The sequence below is a fragment of the Gambusia affinis genome, linkage group LG15 (assembly GCF_019740435.1).
Source record: "Gambusia affinis linkage group LG15, SWU_Gaff_1.0, whole genome shotgun sequence".
Lineage (NCBI taxonomy): Eukaryota > Metazoa > Chordata > Actinopteri > Cyprinodontiformes > Poeciliidae > Gambusia > Gambusia affinis.
Window position 1 is genome coordinate 12,153,219 of NC_057882.1, and position 16,827 is coordinate 12,170,045.

General features: G+C 38.9%; 2 protein-coding genes across 5 annotated transcripts in view; one reads left to right on the forward strand and one right to left on the reverse strand.

The window, feature by feature from the left end:
• LOC122844302 (neuronal tyrosine-phosphorylated phosphoinositide-3-kinase adapter 1) overlaps nucleotides 1-9,104 on the reverse strand; it is a 32,882-nt gene extending 23,778 nt beyond the window's left edge. Inside the window, exons 1-2 of one of the 2 annotated variants that reach the window (XM_044139594.1) lie at nucleotides 8,682-9,104; nucleotides 8,500-8,551 (exon numbers count right to left, since the gene is read on the reverse strand). The gene's annotated coding sequence lies outside the window, so the exon portion shown is untranslated. Of the gene's footprint in view, nucleotides 1-8,499 lie in introns of both variants that reach the window. The other variant, XM_044139593.1, reaches the window with a different exon arrangement.
• Nucleotides 9,105-10,706: 1,602 nt separating this feature from the next.
• mogat3b (monoacylglycerol O-acyltransferase 3b) lies at nucleotides 10,707-16,603 on the forward strand. 3 transcript variants are annotated; one of them, XM_044139598.1, is made up of 8 exons: nucleotides 10,707-10,730; nucleotides 12,762-12,852; nucleotides 12,993-13,100; nucleotides 13,442-13,512; nucleotides 14,413-14,617; nucleotides 15,263-15,437; nucleotides 15,524-15,708; nucleotides 15,786-16,603. In XM_044139598.1, the coding sequence occupies exons 2-8, from the start codon at nucleotides 12,771-12,773 to the stop codon at nucleotides 15,938-15,940; spliced, it is 981 nt and encodes a 326-aa protein (XP_043995533.1). In that variant the 5' UTR covers nucleotides 10,707-10,730; nucleotides 12,762-12,770; the 3' UTR covers nucleotides 15,941-16,603. The 3 variants fall into 3 exon arrangements, with proteins under 3 accessions (XP_043995533.1, XP_043995532.1, XP_043995531.1); XM_044139597.1 differs by lacking the exon at nucleotides 10,707-10,730 and adding an exon at nucleotides 12,228-12,322; XM_044139596.1 differs by lacking the exon at nucleotides 10,707-10,730 and adding an exon at nucleotides 12,357-12,675.
• Nucleotides 16,604-16,827: the final 224 nt, after the last annotated feature.

Below are 16,827 nucleotides of genomic sequence, written 5' to 3' on the forward strand. Positions count from 1 at the left end.
AGGCTGTCTAGGATAAGCACACGCATACCCACACACCGCTCTCCCACCTCATTCTTTTCTTTCTCCTGGCCCGGTTATTTCCGCCCAACACTGTTCACCAGCATTTTAGTAGCAGATTATTAGTGGCTCACTTTAAATCCAAAGACGGGATTGTGCAGAAAGTGAAATGAAAGCGTGACTATGGGACAAAGTCACCAGACTCACTACAGCGTCAGCTAAGATGCCTTTCACACCACTTGAACCTTTTCAAATTTTGTCATGCTACAGAAAACCCAGGATGCGATAGTCCAACACAAGGTAACGCATAAAGCAGGAAATGATTTTCAGCATTTTTACAACAAAACGTCTGAAAAATGTGATTGCGTTTGTAGGATCACCTTTCAGTGCGACCAGAGTTACGCTTCGCTGGGGAGATGACACAACCAGGCAGATGGACATTTTTTCCCCTTTCTTTTCGAGAACCAAGACAAGCTCAACCACACCTGGATAGACGGCATGTAAACATCAATTTTCAGCTCTTGCCACAGATTCTCACTTAGGTTTATTTTGGGCCATTCCAATACGTCAATATAGTTTGAAATAAAGATTTATATTGCAGCTCTGGCTGCATCCTAAGGGTTGTTTTCTCACTGAAAAGTGATTGTTGTTTGAGCACACCCTAACAGACTCTCCCCCAACAGCATGATACTGCCAACACCATGTTTCAGAGTGGGGATGGTATTTTTAAGCTTTTGATCCTTCCACTTCATGTGTATATGCTGAATATATGTGATTTTGCAATAAATGCCAATAAAACAGACTGAGGTCTGAACTGCAGTCTGGAAAATATGGCAAGTTTAAACTGGTGTAAATACTTTGCATTGCGTTGCGTGTCTTCTGCTGTTTTGACTGCCTTGTAAAAGTTTTTAAAGTATCAGAGGGCCATGTCAATCATCTGCTTTATTGGCCCTACATGAGTGACTGACAGGTTCTCAGCCCAGGGCCTCAATCGGGCAGCTTGTTTTATTGTCATTGGGTTGTTCAGGCAACTGATAGAAATGAAAAAAAAAAAAGGAGCAAATGTCAGGTGATCACAGATTACAGACATTAAAGTACCCAACGGTGTCAGTGTTTAGCTACATTTTACTATAATTGAGGGGTTGGACACCTGGCAGATAATAAAATGTGACTGAATTTTCATCAGACGCATGTATCTATGTGATCTTCAACGGGGTGACAACTTCTGTGCAATGTCTTCTTCTAAAAACACATTTATCTTGTAAACAGGCTGTTGTACGAGAGTGAAAAGTCTCTGTATTATTTGCAATCCCATCCTGGTAAAACAAAAGAGAAAAAACATTAAGAGACTTCTTGAATCTGTCTCTGATGAATGAGCAAAAAGACCATAAGAAGTCCAGCTTGCAGTTGTCCAAAATCATGCGCTTTAATATTTCAGCTACAAGATTAAATAAAAACATGCACCACCTCGTGCTGGTCTGGCGCTAAAAAAATACCCCAAAATCCACTGAAGCTTGTGGTCAGAAAGTGAAAGAGCTTTAAATACTTTTTGAAGGCTCAGCAACTCCTTTAGGGTCTGTGAAATTTGAAATCCAAAACATGCTTGTTTTCAGAATCAATAAGTGGAGAGTTTGTTTCGCTGACAGGTAGCCAAGCATGTGGGATACATTTCAGTGTGAGGCGCAATTGCTTTGACATTTACAAAGCATACTGAAGATATACTACAGTTCAGATTTGCATTTCTTTAAGTCGCTGCGTGCCGGCGCCTCCTTCACAGTCTGCTCCTGTTGTGTTGAGTTCTTTCGCTGCTTCACTCTGACCTTTAGCAAACCAGCAGACAATAAATTATCTCTATAAGAAATTTCTGAGCGCCTTCTGAAATCTCTTTCAGTCTCAGATACGTTTTAATATAGTGACAGCTTAGTGGAGGAAGGATCGGGCAACATATTCTTCACTGTTTGTAGCATCTGGCAGCCACCAGGGAGAAGTTTCCACCTCTTCTGAGTTTTCTGAAAAACATTCAAGGTCTTCTGAAGGTCTTAGGATAAATGTAGAACATTAATGAGAGCAAGCACATTAACACACTAAGCTGGGCCAAGCAGTTTGCCTTTCTAAGCATGTACATTAAAAATATACAAGTACTTTAGGGCTAAAAGCTTAGTTTAGATATACAAAAAAAAAAGTACCTTATCTTATTGAATAATCCTGTAAAAACAGCAAACACAAAGTAGTTAAAATGGCTTCAGACTGGGCTCTCAGTGCCAACAAGAGGGGAAGAGCTGCTGGTGCCCAACTTTATTTATTTTGCATAGTACCATGCAAATGACTTTGAAAGGTTTAATGAGAGGAAAACAGGGGGAAATGAACAAAGATGAGTTGCCTCAAGGAAATCATTACCACACATCATTACCCTTGACTACACTCTGCAGTGAAAACTGGATACCATAAGACGCTTACTACCCAGAAAGAAGGGCCTTTAAAAGGAGCATTTAATTTGAAATCCCATTGGTTAATTTGTCTGCATGCATCCCAGCCATCTTCAGCTCAAACGTAGCGCAGGCATGTATGAGCTTTTAAAAGCCAGAGCAGTCTGGGAGAAAAAAAAAAAAAAAAAAAAAAAAAACATTCAATAATGTGACTGCAGAGGGAGCTCCCAGAAGAAGAAAGAGAAGTAAGTGGCTATTTGTAAAGCTAAACGAAGCCCCTTCATCCTCATCCTCATTTTGTGCAGGAGAGATCTACCATGCTTTTTTCCCCCCCATCAGATCATGCATCCAGTGCATCAGAAACAACACAACAAAAATTATGTTGCATATGTCATATGTATATTAAAGTAATACTAGAAGCTACGACAACACTTTATTTGAGCGTTGCCATTATTTGGGGTGTGAATAAGACTGACATGAATGTTTATGACTGTTGTCATGAAGTGTCATTTGGTATTTAAAGACACTTTTGATGCAAAGTTGACCATTTTGATGGCCTTAATACAAGTTTTAAAGCAACTTTGCATTAAAAGTGTCATTATTTACCGATTGACACATCATGACAACAGTCATAAACATTCATAAAGACTCCTTCATGTTCACAACATGTGTTATGCCATGTTTATGATCATGTCAAATCAGTCTTATGCACACCCCGTCAAATAAAGTGTTACCGAAACTATTTCTTTGTTCTTGTAGAAAGAAAAAAAACTGTAGAGTGGTTTTGAAACAGTCTACATGTCTCCATGTTTTTATTACGTGTGTAAGTCAGAGTTTTGTTAGGGAGCTCAGGTACGAAGAGAAGAGCCAGTGAAGACAGCAGACAAATGAGGAAAGTATCTGCAGATGTCTGAGGCAGCATCTGTAACCAGGACATGGCTACTTAAATGGCGTGCCCTTTAATCAAGGCGCCATCAGGAAGAACCTTTACCTTTACACCTATTTATAATGAGCGGTGTGACCGATGTGAGATAATGAAAAGGTAGTAGTAGTAATCTACAAATTGTAGTCTTACAGAGAACTTGATTAAAACTGGGGCTGTTATACTAGTGAATATCACTGAGGTAAAAATTTAAAAAACAGTATCTGCATTCAAATGAATATTAAATATTAATTATTTTTTGGCTCAGCACTAGGAAACATCGTCATTAAAAACATAAAGGTATGCATATTAAACACATCCACACTCTTCCATTGGTTTTACCATTAGCAACTGGATATCATCAATAATGCATTTTCCGTTCATTATTTACTCTTTGATGAGTACGAAATAGAAATAAATTGCTTGTTACTTTAAACACAACACTGAATATTCCTGGTTGAGGAACTTGTAGCTGTCAGTTCAGATTCATCCACTATTATTAGGCTCTGTGGTAATCCTCCATTTTGCTCTTTTGTACCCCAATTTTGTACCTTTATGTTGTCATTTTATTCCTACTTCCAATCTTTTCTTTCCATCAACAAAACATTTCATATCAATTTATTTACAAACATCAATTTATTTCTTCTTTCAATTGTGTTTTATGACAAATTAATGTCAAATAATCATAAGAGGCCACATATTTCATGTATTTGATTTCTGAAGACTTTCTACTTCAGCCTAGATGTCACTACATGTGTAACTCCAGCTGGTTTCCATAATGTCTTTGAGTCACATGATCACATTTTACATTTTAAAGTAAACTATTAATAGATTTTAGGACATTTCTTTTAAATAATCGGTTGCAAATGTGGGTTGAAAATGACATAAAATTATTCCAGATCAGTGTTAAAACTAATCGTCCAATCAAATCTGCGAAATGACCAGAGCCCAAAATATTGAGAACAGATCAATAATTGTTTATAAAGCTCTCTAACAGAAAAGGAGAAAATCTACTTTTCTACCTTTCATATGTTTAAAAATGCAAGGTTTAGTTAGATTAACAAAACAATTCATGTATATAGATATAAACAGGCGGGTTAAATGTAAAAACCCCAAATCCATTTGGAAATGAGACTATATAGTGAGCAGGCTTCAAAAATAGCTTAAAATGACACATAAAGAGAAATTATAAAACTAACTGAGCAGGTTCTCATGTTTTATCATCAAATAATTGTTTGACCTTCATTTACTTGCACTGACAAGGTTGGGATAAAAAGTTCAGTTTCGCAAGTTTCCACTAAACAATGATTTAAAGAGAAAGGTCCCATTAAAAAAAAAAAAAAAAACAGGTCAACTTAAACATAATATCAGTGCATCAAGTCTTCTCTCGATTCTCAATCTGTACAGTATGTTGGTCAAGGGGAAGCCAAAGGTGATGGTGAGATTTACTAAAACAATTTCTGGGCATATAGATATTCACAAATCATTTCAAATAAATCACATCGGATGTGAAAACGTTTAACTATAGGTGGTTTTAGAATCACAACAAAAGAAGAATGAAGTCTCCTAAAAGATATGTATGTACTGTATATACAATATAGACAATAGCCAGTGGATCCTGACTGCAGCTGTCTTCTTTTTAAAGTGCGGCAATGGTCAACAGGAGACATGTGCCTTAGTATTACTAACCTAATGCCCTGCTGCTGCTCAGATTCCAAGGCCACAGTCTGTTTGGGTGTTTTAGGAAATCCACAGGAGAAAAAAAAGAGAAGAAATCCTCTAATGCTCACCAAGCATGGCTATCCTGGGCTTAAAATGTCTGCATCATCCCCGTCTTCCCGTCCAATCAGAGCGCTCTCGTTTTTCCAAACAGTAATCATCATGCTTTTTTTTTCTTTTCTTCAAAATAAAAATGTATCCAGTGCAATTACAAGAATTGAATAATAAAGAGAATTTGCAGATCTGCTCAAGCCTGCCCGCTCACTCTCTCCCAGTCTGCGTATCTGCTCTTTTTAGCGGACCGAAGGGGTTTAAACAAAAACACAAAAACGACCGAAATACAAACTCAGAGCTGCTGTTCTCAGATTTAATCAAATCTCCGGAGTGAATTTCAGGATCACCAGGTGAGCACAACAGACAATGACAGGTGGTGCAGGCTTCAGTCCCTGTCCCCTCCTCCCTCTGCGCTGAAGACACACTGCTTAGCGTGTATATCTCAACACACGCACTCAATGACCCCAGATTCACAGCTGCTCTCACCCACCCCTGCTCCGCTGGTTTAACCAAACTGCACGCAGAGACACATCCTGCTCCTGAACATGTGTTAGCTTAAGAATAATAAAAAGGCGTGGATAGGAGGATTTTTTTTCTCTCTCTAAAATCTGCATATCCAAGGTCAAAGCAGGCCTGCTGGAAGTTCACCTAAATTCAAGCTCTGAACATGCAAAACTGGTAAAAATATATCTTCATGTCTTTCATTCAAACAGGATGAAATGTGCTTTTAATTCTCTGTTTGGTAACAGATAATAAGTCACATGACTGCTTAGCTTTGGATTTGTTGGCTGAATTTAGGATTTTCCTTGAAAACCACGAGCCTTTTGAATGTTTCGAATGAAAAAATAAATACATGATGCGCAAATGTAACCACTTTGAAAGAAGTCTAGCTAATGAATATACCTATATTTTTAATCTCTTTGTTTTACACTGTAAAGAGAATTTGGGAGCTTTGGTGGGGGAAATTAAAAACATTTTTATTTAAGAATCATTTTACACTTTGCTTTAGCTAAAAGGTTTAGTTAATACTTTCTATTTGAATAAGTTTATTAACCTTTAAGGAACTCATTGACAATTATACAGCATTGTCAGAAAAAGATGATTATATGGCTCTTGGATTGGATGTTTTAATATTATTATTACAATAAAATTTTATGCTTCAACAAGTTTAGTAAAATTGCTAATGAAAAACTCAAACTTGCCACCAAGCCAGACTTCTAAACTCTACTTGCAGTTCCTTGCTAGCATGCTAGCAAGTTTAGCATAGGAACCTTGAGGCTGCCTTTGCTAGTAACAGGTTACATATTACCTGTTTTGACATCACCTCGTCAAAATAGATTTGAATTTTATTGCTATTTAAGTAACATTTTGTGCTTTGACAAGTTGAAAAATGAAAACTAACTTGTAGCAAGCTGAGCTTAGCCGGTCTTTCCAAATGATCGATTTGATAAAACAAAAGAGGAGATACAAAGAATGGCAGAATTGCTTTGATTCTACCATTTTAGAGGATTTTGGAGAATAAACGGCCTGCTTAAGGTCACACCACAGCATCGCAATCCGATTTAAGCCAGTCCAAAACCTCCCGACAGTTCTCTGTGTCCTCCTAAATCAGCAGTGCTTTTCCCCTTAAAACTCTCCCATGGATACAAATATTTTGCCCTTTCTCTATTCCTGCAGATGAATTATGAAACCCAGCCTTTCCTGAGGCAAATGAGGCCTTCAGTTCCTTAGAGCTTTTCTTGTTTTTGGTGAAATTGATGCAGTCTTTGAGTATTTTTGGTAGGTCATCCAGGTTCACTACTGTTCTATGTTTCCTCTGTTTGTGGATAATAGTGGCTCTTGCTCTGGCTCTGGTTTGGTATTCTTTAACCCATACCCACACACCATTGCTTTTAAGTGATATTTAATGCTGGAAGTAGTCAGGGTGTGGCTAGTAATACTGAATTCAACTTTTTCAAAAAGGAAAAATGTGGTTGACTTGTGAGTCAACAAAGGTGACAATTATTTGGATCAAGTTTCTTTGAATAAGTTTTTTTTTTCAAATATAAATGACATTATCAAATTAAAACCGCATTTTAGATATTGTTTGATTTGTTTGATGTCAACAACAAATCAGTAAAGAAGCAAATACCTTTGCTCTTTTATAGCTGAGGTGGGGTTTTTCCAGGGTTGGTTCAACAGTAGCTTCTAACAGAGACAGATTTAACAGAGCAACGACGTAAGGGTCAATAAAATCAAAGGCTTTTGAAACCAGGCAATTGCGTGCAAAAAGGGACTAAATTCTTACAATCCGCTTGATCAGTGCAGGGTGTGAACGCAGAGAGAAACCTCTCTGTAGGTGTGCTTTTTCATTCTGAGTGACAGTCACGCCCGTGGAAAAATGAGCGGGTTGAAACGGTGCTGAGTCGTCTAATTCTGTGTGTATTTCTCAACTGATCAACGTGCTTCAATGTTAAAGGTCCACAGTGGTTTACTGCGGCATTTAACGGAGCAATAATCACCGAATGGCTTAGTATTATTTGTTTTTTCTTTTTTGCTGAAGGGAAAGAAAAATCACCAAAAGATGTCCAGACACCTGCACCTCCCAAGACGCGCCATCACGTCCTCACCTGGCTGCGCGCACACACACTTACGCGCATACACATCACAACGTCACTCGTATTTTCACAATCGCAGAAATACCGCCCATTCCCCCCGCACACATATTCAACCTTGCTGTATTTACAGCCCCACTCCTCTTGCTATAAGCGCAAACATGCAAATGCTTTTTTTTTCTCCCCTTCCTCCATCGCGCCATGGAAATGGTTTCCAAATACAGATCACTGTCACTATTTTGGTTCGACTTTAAAATAAAAAATGAAAAAAAAAACAAAAAAAAAAAAACAAAGCAGAGCGTGTTCATACATATCCAGTCAGCTGATGATGGCTGGTGGCTTGTTTTATGGTGAAATATTAATAAGGGCTTGTCACGACTGAACCCCCCCCCACCTCCACTTCACCCCCCTCTCTCTCACCTCCCCAGAAAAAGCGCTGCGCGGGGATCATGCTGGCACATCTTCCCTTCTGTTGTCAAGAAATAAAGGCCCCGTATCTTTACCGACGGAGGCTGCGAGTCCTGAAGGTTGAAAAATCCGGCTTGTGGGCACACATCGGGCTCGCTGTCAGCCCCGGACTCTCAAATTTACGCGTAAAAAACCCCAATTAGGCCCGACGTCTCTGCGCCATCCAGCCACAAATTCTCCTCCGCTTAACATACACACACGGACGGCGCATTTGGACGCTGACAGCTGGCTATGTGGGTTAGGTGATGCAAGCGACTCATGCGGTGATTTACGGAGCAAAACACGGGCCTTGGTAGTGTAATAAAGGTGTGATACATACCTGGGAGAGGACAGGGTCTGGTTGGCGCAGAGGCTCTATCCAGTTGCCCAGACTCGTAAGAGTGGGGAGTAAAAAAAAAAAAAAGAAAAAAAAATCAGACAACAACAAAACCACGCCGGTTGTTGATGACACAGCTGTCTTGGCAGACAGAAGCGACAGGAGGAGAAGGGAGAAAATCCAACCTCGGATGTGTCAATTGACGCGGGGATGAAAAATCCGAAATTCAGACGCAGATCACCGGACTGACGCCTTTTCCTGACGTGAAACCTCTTCCATTTTCATAACAAACAGCGCGCTGTGTGTCTTCTACTAAAGCAGAGGCGCGGCGGAGGCTGGCCGGTGTGCGGTCTGCGCGCAGCCCATGATGCTGCTTCAGTGCGAAGGTACACAAACAGATCCTCGGCGAGGTGCCGACAACTCCGTGGAAAAAGGAGCCATGCTTCCAGTTCAGTTCAGACGGTTCAGAGAGGAAGAGGGGAAAGAGGAGGAGGAGGAGGAGGAGGAGGAAGATGAGCGGGGTGAATAAAAACGTCAAAACAAAAATGCGCAGACATCAGCGCGCTGCGTTGGCTGAGGCGCTGGGCATCCTCACCGTGCATTTGCATTTATATTAATATTCATACAGCGGGGCTACTTCCTCAGAGCAGACGACTGCTTGTGTTTTCGGAAGGAGGGGGGGTAAAGCGTCAGAGGGGGCGCTGGGTCCAGCTGTGGGGAGATGCTGCTGTGTTTCTACTAATAATAGCAGCGGATTCATCCGACGTGTACCTGCACTTATATAAAACTCTGTGGGTTGCTTCGTGTAAAATAAATAAATTAACTAATTAATTAATTAATTAATTAATTATAATAATAATAATAATAATAATAATAATAATAATAATAATAATAATAATAATAATAATAATAATAATAATAATAATAATAATAATAATAATAATAATAATAATAATAATAATAATAATAATAATAATAATAATAATAAAACTAATTATAATTCTGTGATACCATCACTGTGATGTCACGTGGTATGAAAATAATGGTAAAATATATAGCTCTGGAGAAAAAGTAGAGACCACTTAAAATGATCCGTTGCTCTGATTTTACTCTTTATAGGTTTGTGTTTGAGTAAAAGGAATATTGTTCTTTTACTCTATGAACTACTGACAACACGTTTCCAAAGTTCCAAGCAAATATTTAACATTTAAACGAGAAATGGTCTAAATAACAACAACAACAACAAAAAAGATGCAGTGCTTCCAGACGTCAAATAGTGCAAAGAAAACAAGTTCATATTCATTTGGAAACAACAAAACTAATGTTTTAACTCACAAAGAGATCAGAAATCAATATTTGGTGGAATAGGTTTTCAATGGGGTTCAGTGCAGTGGACTCTTCATTTTTTCAGAGCTGAAATCTTGCCATAAAATCAAGAAGGGTGCTACAAGGTGGACTAAACCCTTATTTCAATGAAAACCAGAAATGAAGAATCTGAATGAAAATGTATATTCAGAGAATATCGTCAGGTAAGTCGATTTGAGTGGAATTTAAGCCCCTTTACGCTGACATTTTTAAACAAAATTCAGTGCAAATCATGGATGAAGACAGCAAAACAACATCCTAATCATTGAATACGAGTTCTTCTCGATCTATAACCTGGTAATGGAAAAGGTATGGCACACGTACAAACCCACCAAGACCTGACAGTCTGTGTTCTGGGCAAGGAGAACCACGATGTGAGAAGTAGCCAGAAGTTTATGGTAACTCATAACTATTAGTCGCTGCAAACCCACTGTTAAAAGAAAGCCAAAGAAAGTCCTGCTTGCAGTTCACCACAAGCTATGGGAGGCAGTGCAAAAAACAGTGCTGTGATCAGACGAGACTCCAGTTAAAGGTTTTGGCTTTAACAATAAAACTGCACATGACTCATGCATATTGATTTATGAAATAAGATTGGAATGTGTTGAACTTTGTGGTTGTAACATGATAAAATGTCAAACTGTGTGTCGATAAGCTTTTCCTGAAAGACAAACCAGCAATCAATGAGCTAAATCAACCTTCCAGGGTCAGTCAGAAGCTTCCAGGCTGTCGTCAGTTCAGGACGGAACAATTTTTAAAACCAAACAAAATATGGGGTCAAAATTATACATACACCCCAACTAATTGACCCTTAGCAACCTGAACTGCACCAGCCATCAACAAGCCTCAGGCATACTCCTGGCTGTTTCCAGGTATGAGATGTTGATTGTTGAAACTTGAACACAACAGGATGTTAAAATCATTGCAAAGACTGACGACTTCCTAACTGGCCTCACCAAAGCCCAATTTCAATTTCATTGAAAATGTCTGGAATATAGTTAACAGCTGGAAATAATTTCTGCTATTTCCTGTATGAATAATGACGGGATATTTAGCCAGAACACAACGTATGGATGGAGGTAAATAAAAACTTTTGAGGAAGTAAGCTGCCAGAAGGAGATTATGCATAAAATCTGTGTTTGGACCCCATGTCCCACCTGGTGGGAGCAGTCACTCATAAATAAAAGGACATCTGTTTGCCCCTTTACAGCAGCATGTTTAATATTGTCCAGCATGATACATAAGAATATGATTAATTATGGATTGTAAAGCATTTATATAAATTTACAGCAACTTTCTACTCTTAGAAGTCGTCTTAAGGTAGAGTTTACAGCGTTGGCGTTATTGTGAAACGGTCAAATATCGGGAATAGTTCACAGGACAAACTCGTGATCACAGCCTTCTTCAGTTGAACACAAAAGTTAAATAAAAAATTTATGCACACATTGAAAGGTAAAATGAGGTAGAACATTAAAGAAAAGCCCAGTGGAAGAACTAAAGGAATTTTCTGCAAAGTAATCCGTCAAATAATCGCAACCTTCTTTAGAGAACAAAGTGATAATAAGATACTCAGCACCAGAACAGAAGAACATTTCGACTTTACTTAGAGTGCGATGAAAAACAAAGTCACCCACAGAACACAACTCAATGAAAATATATTTTATAAAAGCTGGGGAATAAGGGCATTTTTGGATTTCCTTAGATCATACTAATTAGTAATGATAGCAGGGAGAACTTATTCATGAAACTTAACATGAAGAACAAATATTAGCACATTTGCGTACACTTGCAATTTTCTACATTCACGTGTCTGAAGAATAAATCTTATTGGAACATTATTAGTCTGTTTATAATGCTGGCGTAGTTTTCTTTCTATTTTGTTTTCGTGCTGTTGTCTTCCATTCAATTTGAAACCTCTTTCAGTGGGTGGAAAACTTTCACTTCCTGTAATTCCTGATTTGTGAACACACCAGCTGAATGGTCTGAGTTTCATTATACCTATGCTAGAAAAATCAGGTCGAAGCAACCAGAAACGCAAGAAAGAAACACTGAACAAGCCTTACTTGTAATATGTTAGTAAAGACTAATACTAAAATAAGAGCCAGAGATTAGAGAAAAGCAGCATGTCCACAGTGACGGGGATTCTTTTAGATTGAATAGGTTACCATGTAATCTTTTTGATCGCCAGAGAGCCCAAACAGAGTACAGTACCACTAATCTAATCATAAAATCAGTGCATGCCTCTGATGATGCTCTAAGGATCCAAAATGCAAAGTACCCAACTATAAATCTCTGCAACGTCTCTATCTCAGAAACCGCGTGCATGTCAAAGTATCGGGGGGAGTGGATTTGTTATCAGCAGCCTCACAGTAGGTGATCTGGTCAAAGTGCACTGTGGTGAACCGTGGTTGGAAGCAGCGCACACTCATCCATTTAAATTACCCTAAGAATAAACTCCAGTAAGGTAAGGTACTGGCTTTTATGCTATAAGCAGAATGCTCATAAAAGGTATTTTACGTTGCCACGCTGGCACCTAGCCAAGGCTCCTCTGTGGTCCTACCAGCCCGACTCGTAAAAGCTTTATTTGTGAGCAAATGAATAATCGTGCGCGAGTTTGCCTGTTAGCTCATTCATGAGCTAGTCATTTGACCAGGCTGCTGAATGCCATACCCACTCTGGAGTTTATTTCGGCCCTCAAGGAGGGCTGGGTACACAGGCTGAGCTGCTGATTACCAAAAGAAATACATTTTAAAAAATCAGTTTTCGATCTGTTATAGATTCTATTATCTCGAATTAATTCCTACAAGCATAAATATGGTGTGGCAAGACCCATAAACCTTATTGAATTTATGCCAAGTTTAAAATGTTATTGATTGGTGAAAATTATTGCTCTGACCCTTTAGGCCGCAACAATGACGAAAGAAAAAACTCAGCTGAAGGAGTTCTTAGAGGCTATAAGCGTCCTGCAGTGGGTGCTAAGCTTTCTCTTCTTAGGTAAGGCCCTCTTAAACAATCTTTTTTTTTTTTTACTTTGTTGCATCTAGCAGCAGCACCGTGTGCTACTGACTTTTTATGAAGACATTCATGAAGAACGCCCAACAACTGGAGCTAACTGGATTATTGTGCGTCTGCAGGACTGGCTTGCATTATCTTGATGGTGTATCTTATGTTTACGTCTCTGTGGCCGCTGCCCACTCTTTACTTCATATGGATGGTGAATGACTGGCAAACTCCAGAAAGAGGTAAAACCAAAGACATAGGTTTGTGGTATTTAGAACTTTTTTCATAAAAGTCTTCTGCTTCTTCTCCTGTGGTCAAAAATAACTTTTTGCCTGATTTTTGTTAATAAAAGCCACCAGGGGTATGAAAAGAGAGTAAGACACAACAACAAACATTTGAAAAAATGGCTGCCCACCTAAACTGACAGACCAGATTTATTTATTTTGTACCTTTGCACCTGTATGCTCACTTTAAATTACTTAAATTACTCTGACATGTCTATTGCCATAATGAGAAACTCCTAGACTTCTAACGTCTCAAAAACGTTGGTCCTGTCTCTAACAACATTTCATATGTCCACTAGGGAGCAGAAGAACAACATTTGTGAGGAAGTGGAAGGTTTGGTTCCAGTTCAGAGAGTATTTTCCAATTAAGGTAAGTTTAATTCAGCGCTGCCGTGTTTAATACGTTCAGCATATGATCTAGATAGTTTTTCGCTTGTCTGCATTCGAGATCTGCAAAATATTTCAAACAGAGTGGAGACTCCAAAGCTTTTACCTTGTTTCCACGTCTTCTTTCAGCACCTCACGTTCAAAAAGGTTGTAAATTCATTTGGTTTTTTTTTCCTTTGCCTTCACATCTTACACTTGATTATTCCCATCAAATTTTTATAAAAAATTTCTAGTACGACATCTGAGTGAGTAAATTACTTTATAAGCACAAAATCTTCCGTTTTTGAATGAATTTCAACATGACAGGAAACAAAGAATTATATATAAAAAAAATTAAAAAATAAATTAAATGATACAGAGTTTGTTTAAAAATTTCTCTCTTTTGGTACTACTTGATAAAAATCCCCACAAAGTAAAGTATTTAGAAGGAAATATCTTCAGATCATATGAGCCAAAATTGAAAGAATCACATTTGTTTTTACGTGGAAAAAATGCACCCCCAGATTTTCATGATGTTGGTTTGCACATGTTTAACAAGCTGCTAGTTCTTTCAGAGAGGTTCCCTCAAAAATCCCCTTTTATGAGATGAGAAATCTGCACATATTAATTATGATAACAAAGCTCCAGTCTTGCTATTATCTGCTTCTCTATCGCAGCAGATCCGACGATACATTTATCAGATAAAAGCCCCTATAATGAGCCTTCATCCCAGTGGCCATGAATCATAATACTTTCATTAACTCTCACTGTGAAATCTCTCCAGTTGGCTTGAAACATTTCCCCCTAATCTCCATGCAGTCAGGCATACAACTCAAGTGAGTTTGGTCTTACAGAAAAACGAACAAACATTTTTGGGGTTGTTTTTTTTTTTTTGGGTTTTCAGCTGGTAAAGACAGCAGACCTGAGTCCGAATAAAAACTACATCCTCGGCAGCCATCCGCATGGCATCATGTGCGCTGGAGCCTTTGCCTGCTTCAGCACGGAGAGCTGCGGCTTCGCCGAGACGTTTCCTGGCGTGAAGAGCACACTGGCAATACTGGCAGGCCTGTTCAAGATACCACTCTTCAGAGAGTACCTGATGAGTGCAGGTATCCACATCCGTTACACAGCAACCGGCAGCATGCCATGGAGATGGCAGCATCATGCTGTGGGATTTTTTTCTTTCCCAGGATGGAGTTTGATAGTTAAGTCTTACTTGATCAGGGAACATTATTCACCTTTCCACTTCCTTTTCCGTCAACCCTACACATGCGGCCAGAGTTACAAAGGAGGGATGCAAACATATTCATGCATAAAATGGCCAAGCCAAAGTAAATTGCAAATCTGTGGCAACACTTTCCAGTTGATGTTCAAATTGTTGCTTGAACATCAAAGAAACACAAAGATTGACCCTCTTTGGCACAAAGAAACAATCTCCAGATTTACACAGCTAAAGAGAATTGCAGCAATCGCAAGAAACATATCGTCTCATTACAAATGAGACACTTTTCAGATTTTCCGCTTTCCTGCCCTGCACAAATATGGACTAACTTGTTTTTCTGTCACACAAAATATCAATAAAATCCTCATTTTTTGCTGTTATGGTACAAAATGTCCAAGACGCTAAGAGCCCTTCAAGAACCTGGTAGACTTTTGAATCACTGTGGAGGAAAAATGTGCTGTTCAACTTTACCTGGAATCGTTTGCTGCTATCAGATGCCCTGCTGATGGCCTCGCTTTGTTTGTGCATGAAGGCCTGTGTCCAGTCAGCAAGCCAAGCCTTGTCCACCTCCTCTCCAAAAGTGGTAAAGGAAATGCAGTGGTGATTGTGGTTGGAGGAGCTGCAGAGTCCTTAGCATCTTCTCCTGGAATCAACAGAGTGGTCATGAAGCAGAGGAAAGGATTTGTGAGGACGGCTCTTGAGAATGGGTGAGAAAATACAGGTGGGGGGAGGGGGGACCAAACACAACTTCTCTAGTGGAAAACCATCTGCAATATCTGATGACTCTCCACAGAGCAGATCTGGTTCCTGTTTACTCGTTCGGGGAGAATGAACTCTTCCAGCAGGTGATTTTCTCAGACGGCAGCCTGGGCCGCCGGCTGCAGGACTTGTTTAAAAGCATCATGGGTTTTGCTCCGTGTCTATTTGTCGGCGAGCGCTTCGCCCTGCTGCCCTTCAGGAAACCGGTCACTACTGTCGGTGAGTGCTTCACCCGTCTCCAAAATAAGCACTGATGGCAAATCAATCTGAACCCTTTCTGTTCTGTTTCTGTTTAGTTGGAAGTCCAATCTCGGTGCCCAAGTGTCTCACACCGACTGAGGAGCAGGTTGATCATTATCACATGCTCTACATGGAGGCCTTGGCCAAGTTATTTCATGAACACAAAGTCAGCTGTGGACTTTCTGAGAGCCACAAGCTGGAAATCATTTAGACTTTCCTCACTAAAACATCTTCGATTGCACTGCTTTACTTAGAAAGGAGCGTGGAGATCAGACCTGGGCCGAGACCACCAGTACTTCGGAAAATAATTACAAGAAAATGAGAGAAAGGGCGCTTTTAAGAATAAAATGCGGGGAATCAGCCTTTTTTTTTCAGTGTTGAAGGACAACTAGAAGATGCACACTTGGAAAGAGAACTGGGTATAATTTATTTAGCATTATGCTCATGATTACAATATTTTGTTCTTATTAAACCTGCTGTTCCAATAATCAAACATACAACATTAAAACTCATTTTGGTTTAAATGTGGAAAATAATTCAGCTTTTGATCATTCGTGCGATGTAAACATTTGCCTTACATTATGCATAAACCTACCTCAAAGGCAAAGAGGAAGGTCCTCGTACTCAGAAATCATGAAAAATCATCTTTTGTATTTGATCTGAATAAAGCAGAATGTTTTAAATTAATAAAGTGTGAGGATAATATGTAGTTGTGCTACTTTTTAAAAAGGTTGTGAACCACAGAGATCTAGCAAAATGTTGCATAGGGCAGGATATTTACAACAGGATTTGACATTTGTGCTTCTTTTATTTTCTCCTGACCTAAATAGCTGGAATTAAAAAAGAACCATAAAGGTTTAAATTTTCTGTCAAATTTTGTGGTTTGTGTCTCATTTTTCATTTGTATTTGCAGATAAAAGCAAATTTAAGCTCAGTAATGGAAATATTGTTTATTTAATTTCAAATACAAAATAATTTCCATTATTCCCGTTTCACTATATAGTGAAAACTACTTGGTTTTCACTATAACAAAATAGTGAAGACAGTTTTTCACTATTTTGTTATATTGAAATTTTTTATTTTTTATAACTGAACTGA

Bases quoted from the DNA above. Each gene is read 5' to 3' on its own strand.
- mogat3b (XM_044139596.1), top strand. The intron at 13,513-14,412 runs GTAAGTTTAATT...TTGGGTTTTCAG, and splicing joins GAGAGTATTTTCCAATTAAG to CTGGTAAAGACAGCAGACCT. The intron at 15,438-15,523 runs GTGAGAAAATAC...GACTCTCCACAG, and splicing joins AGGACGGCTCTTGAGAATGG to AGCAGATCTGGTTCCTGTTT.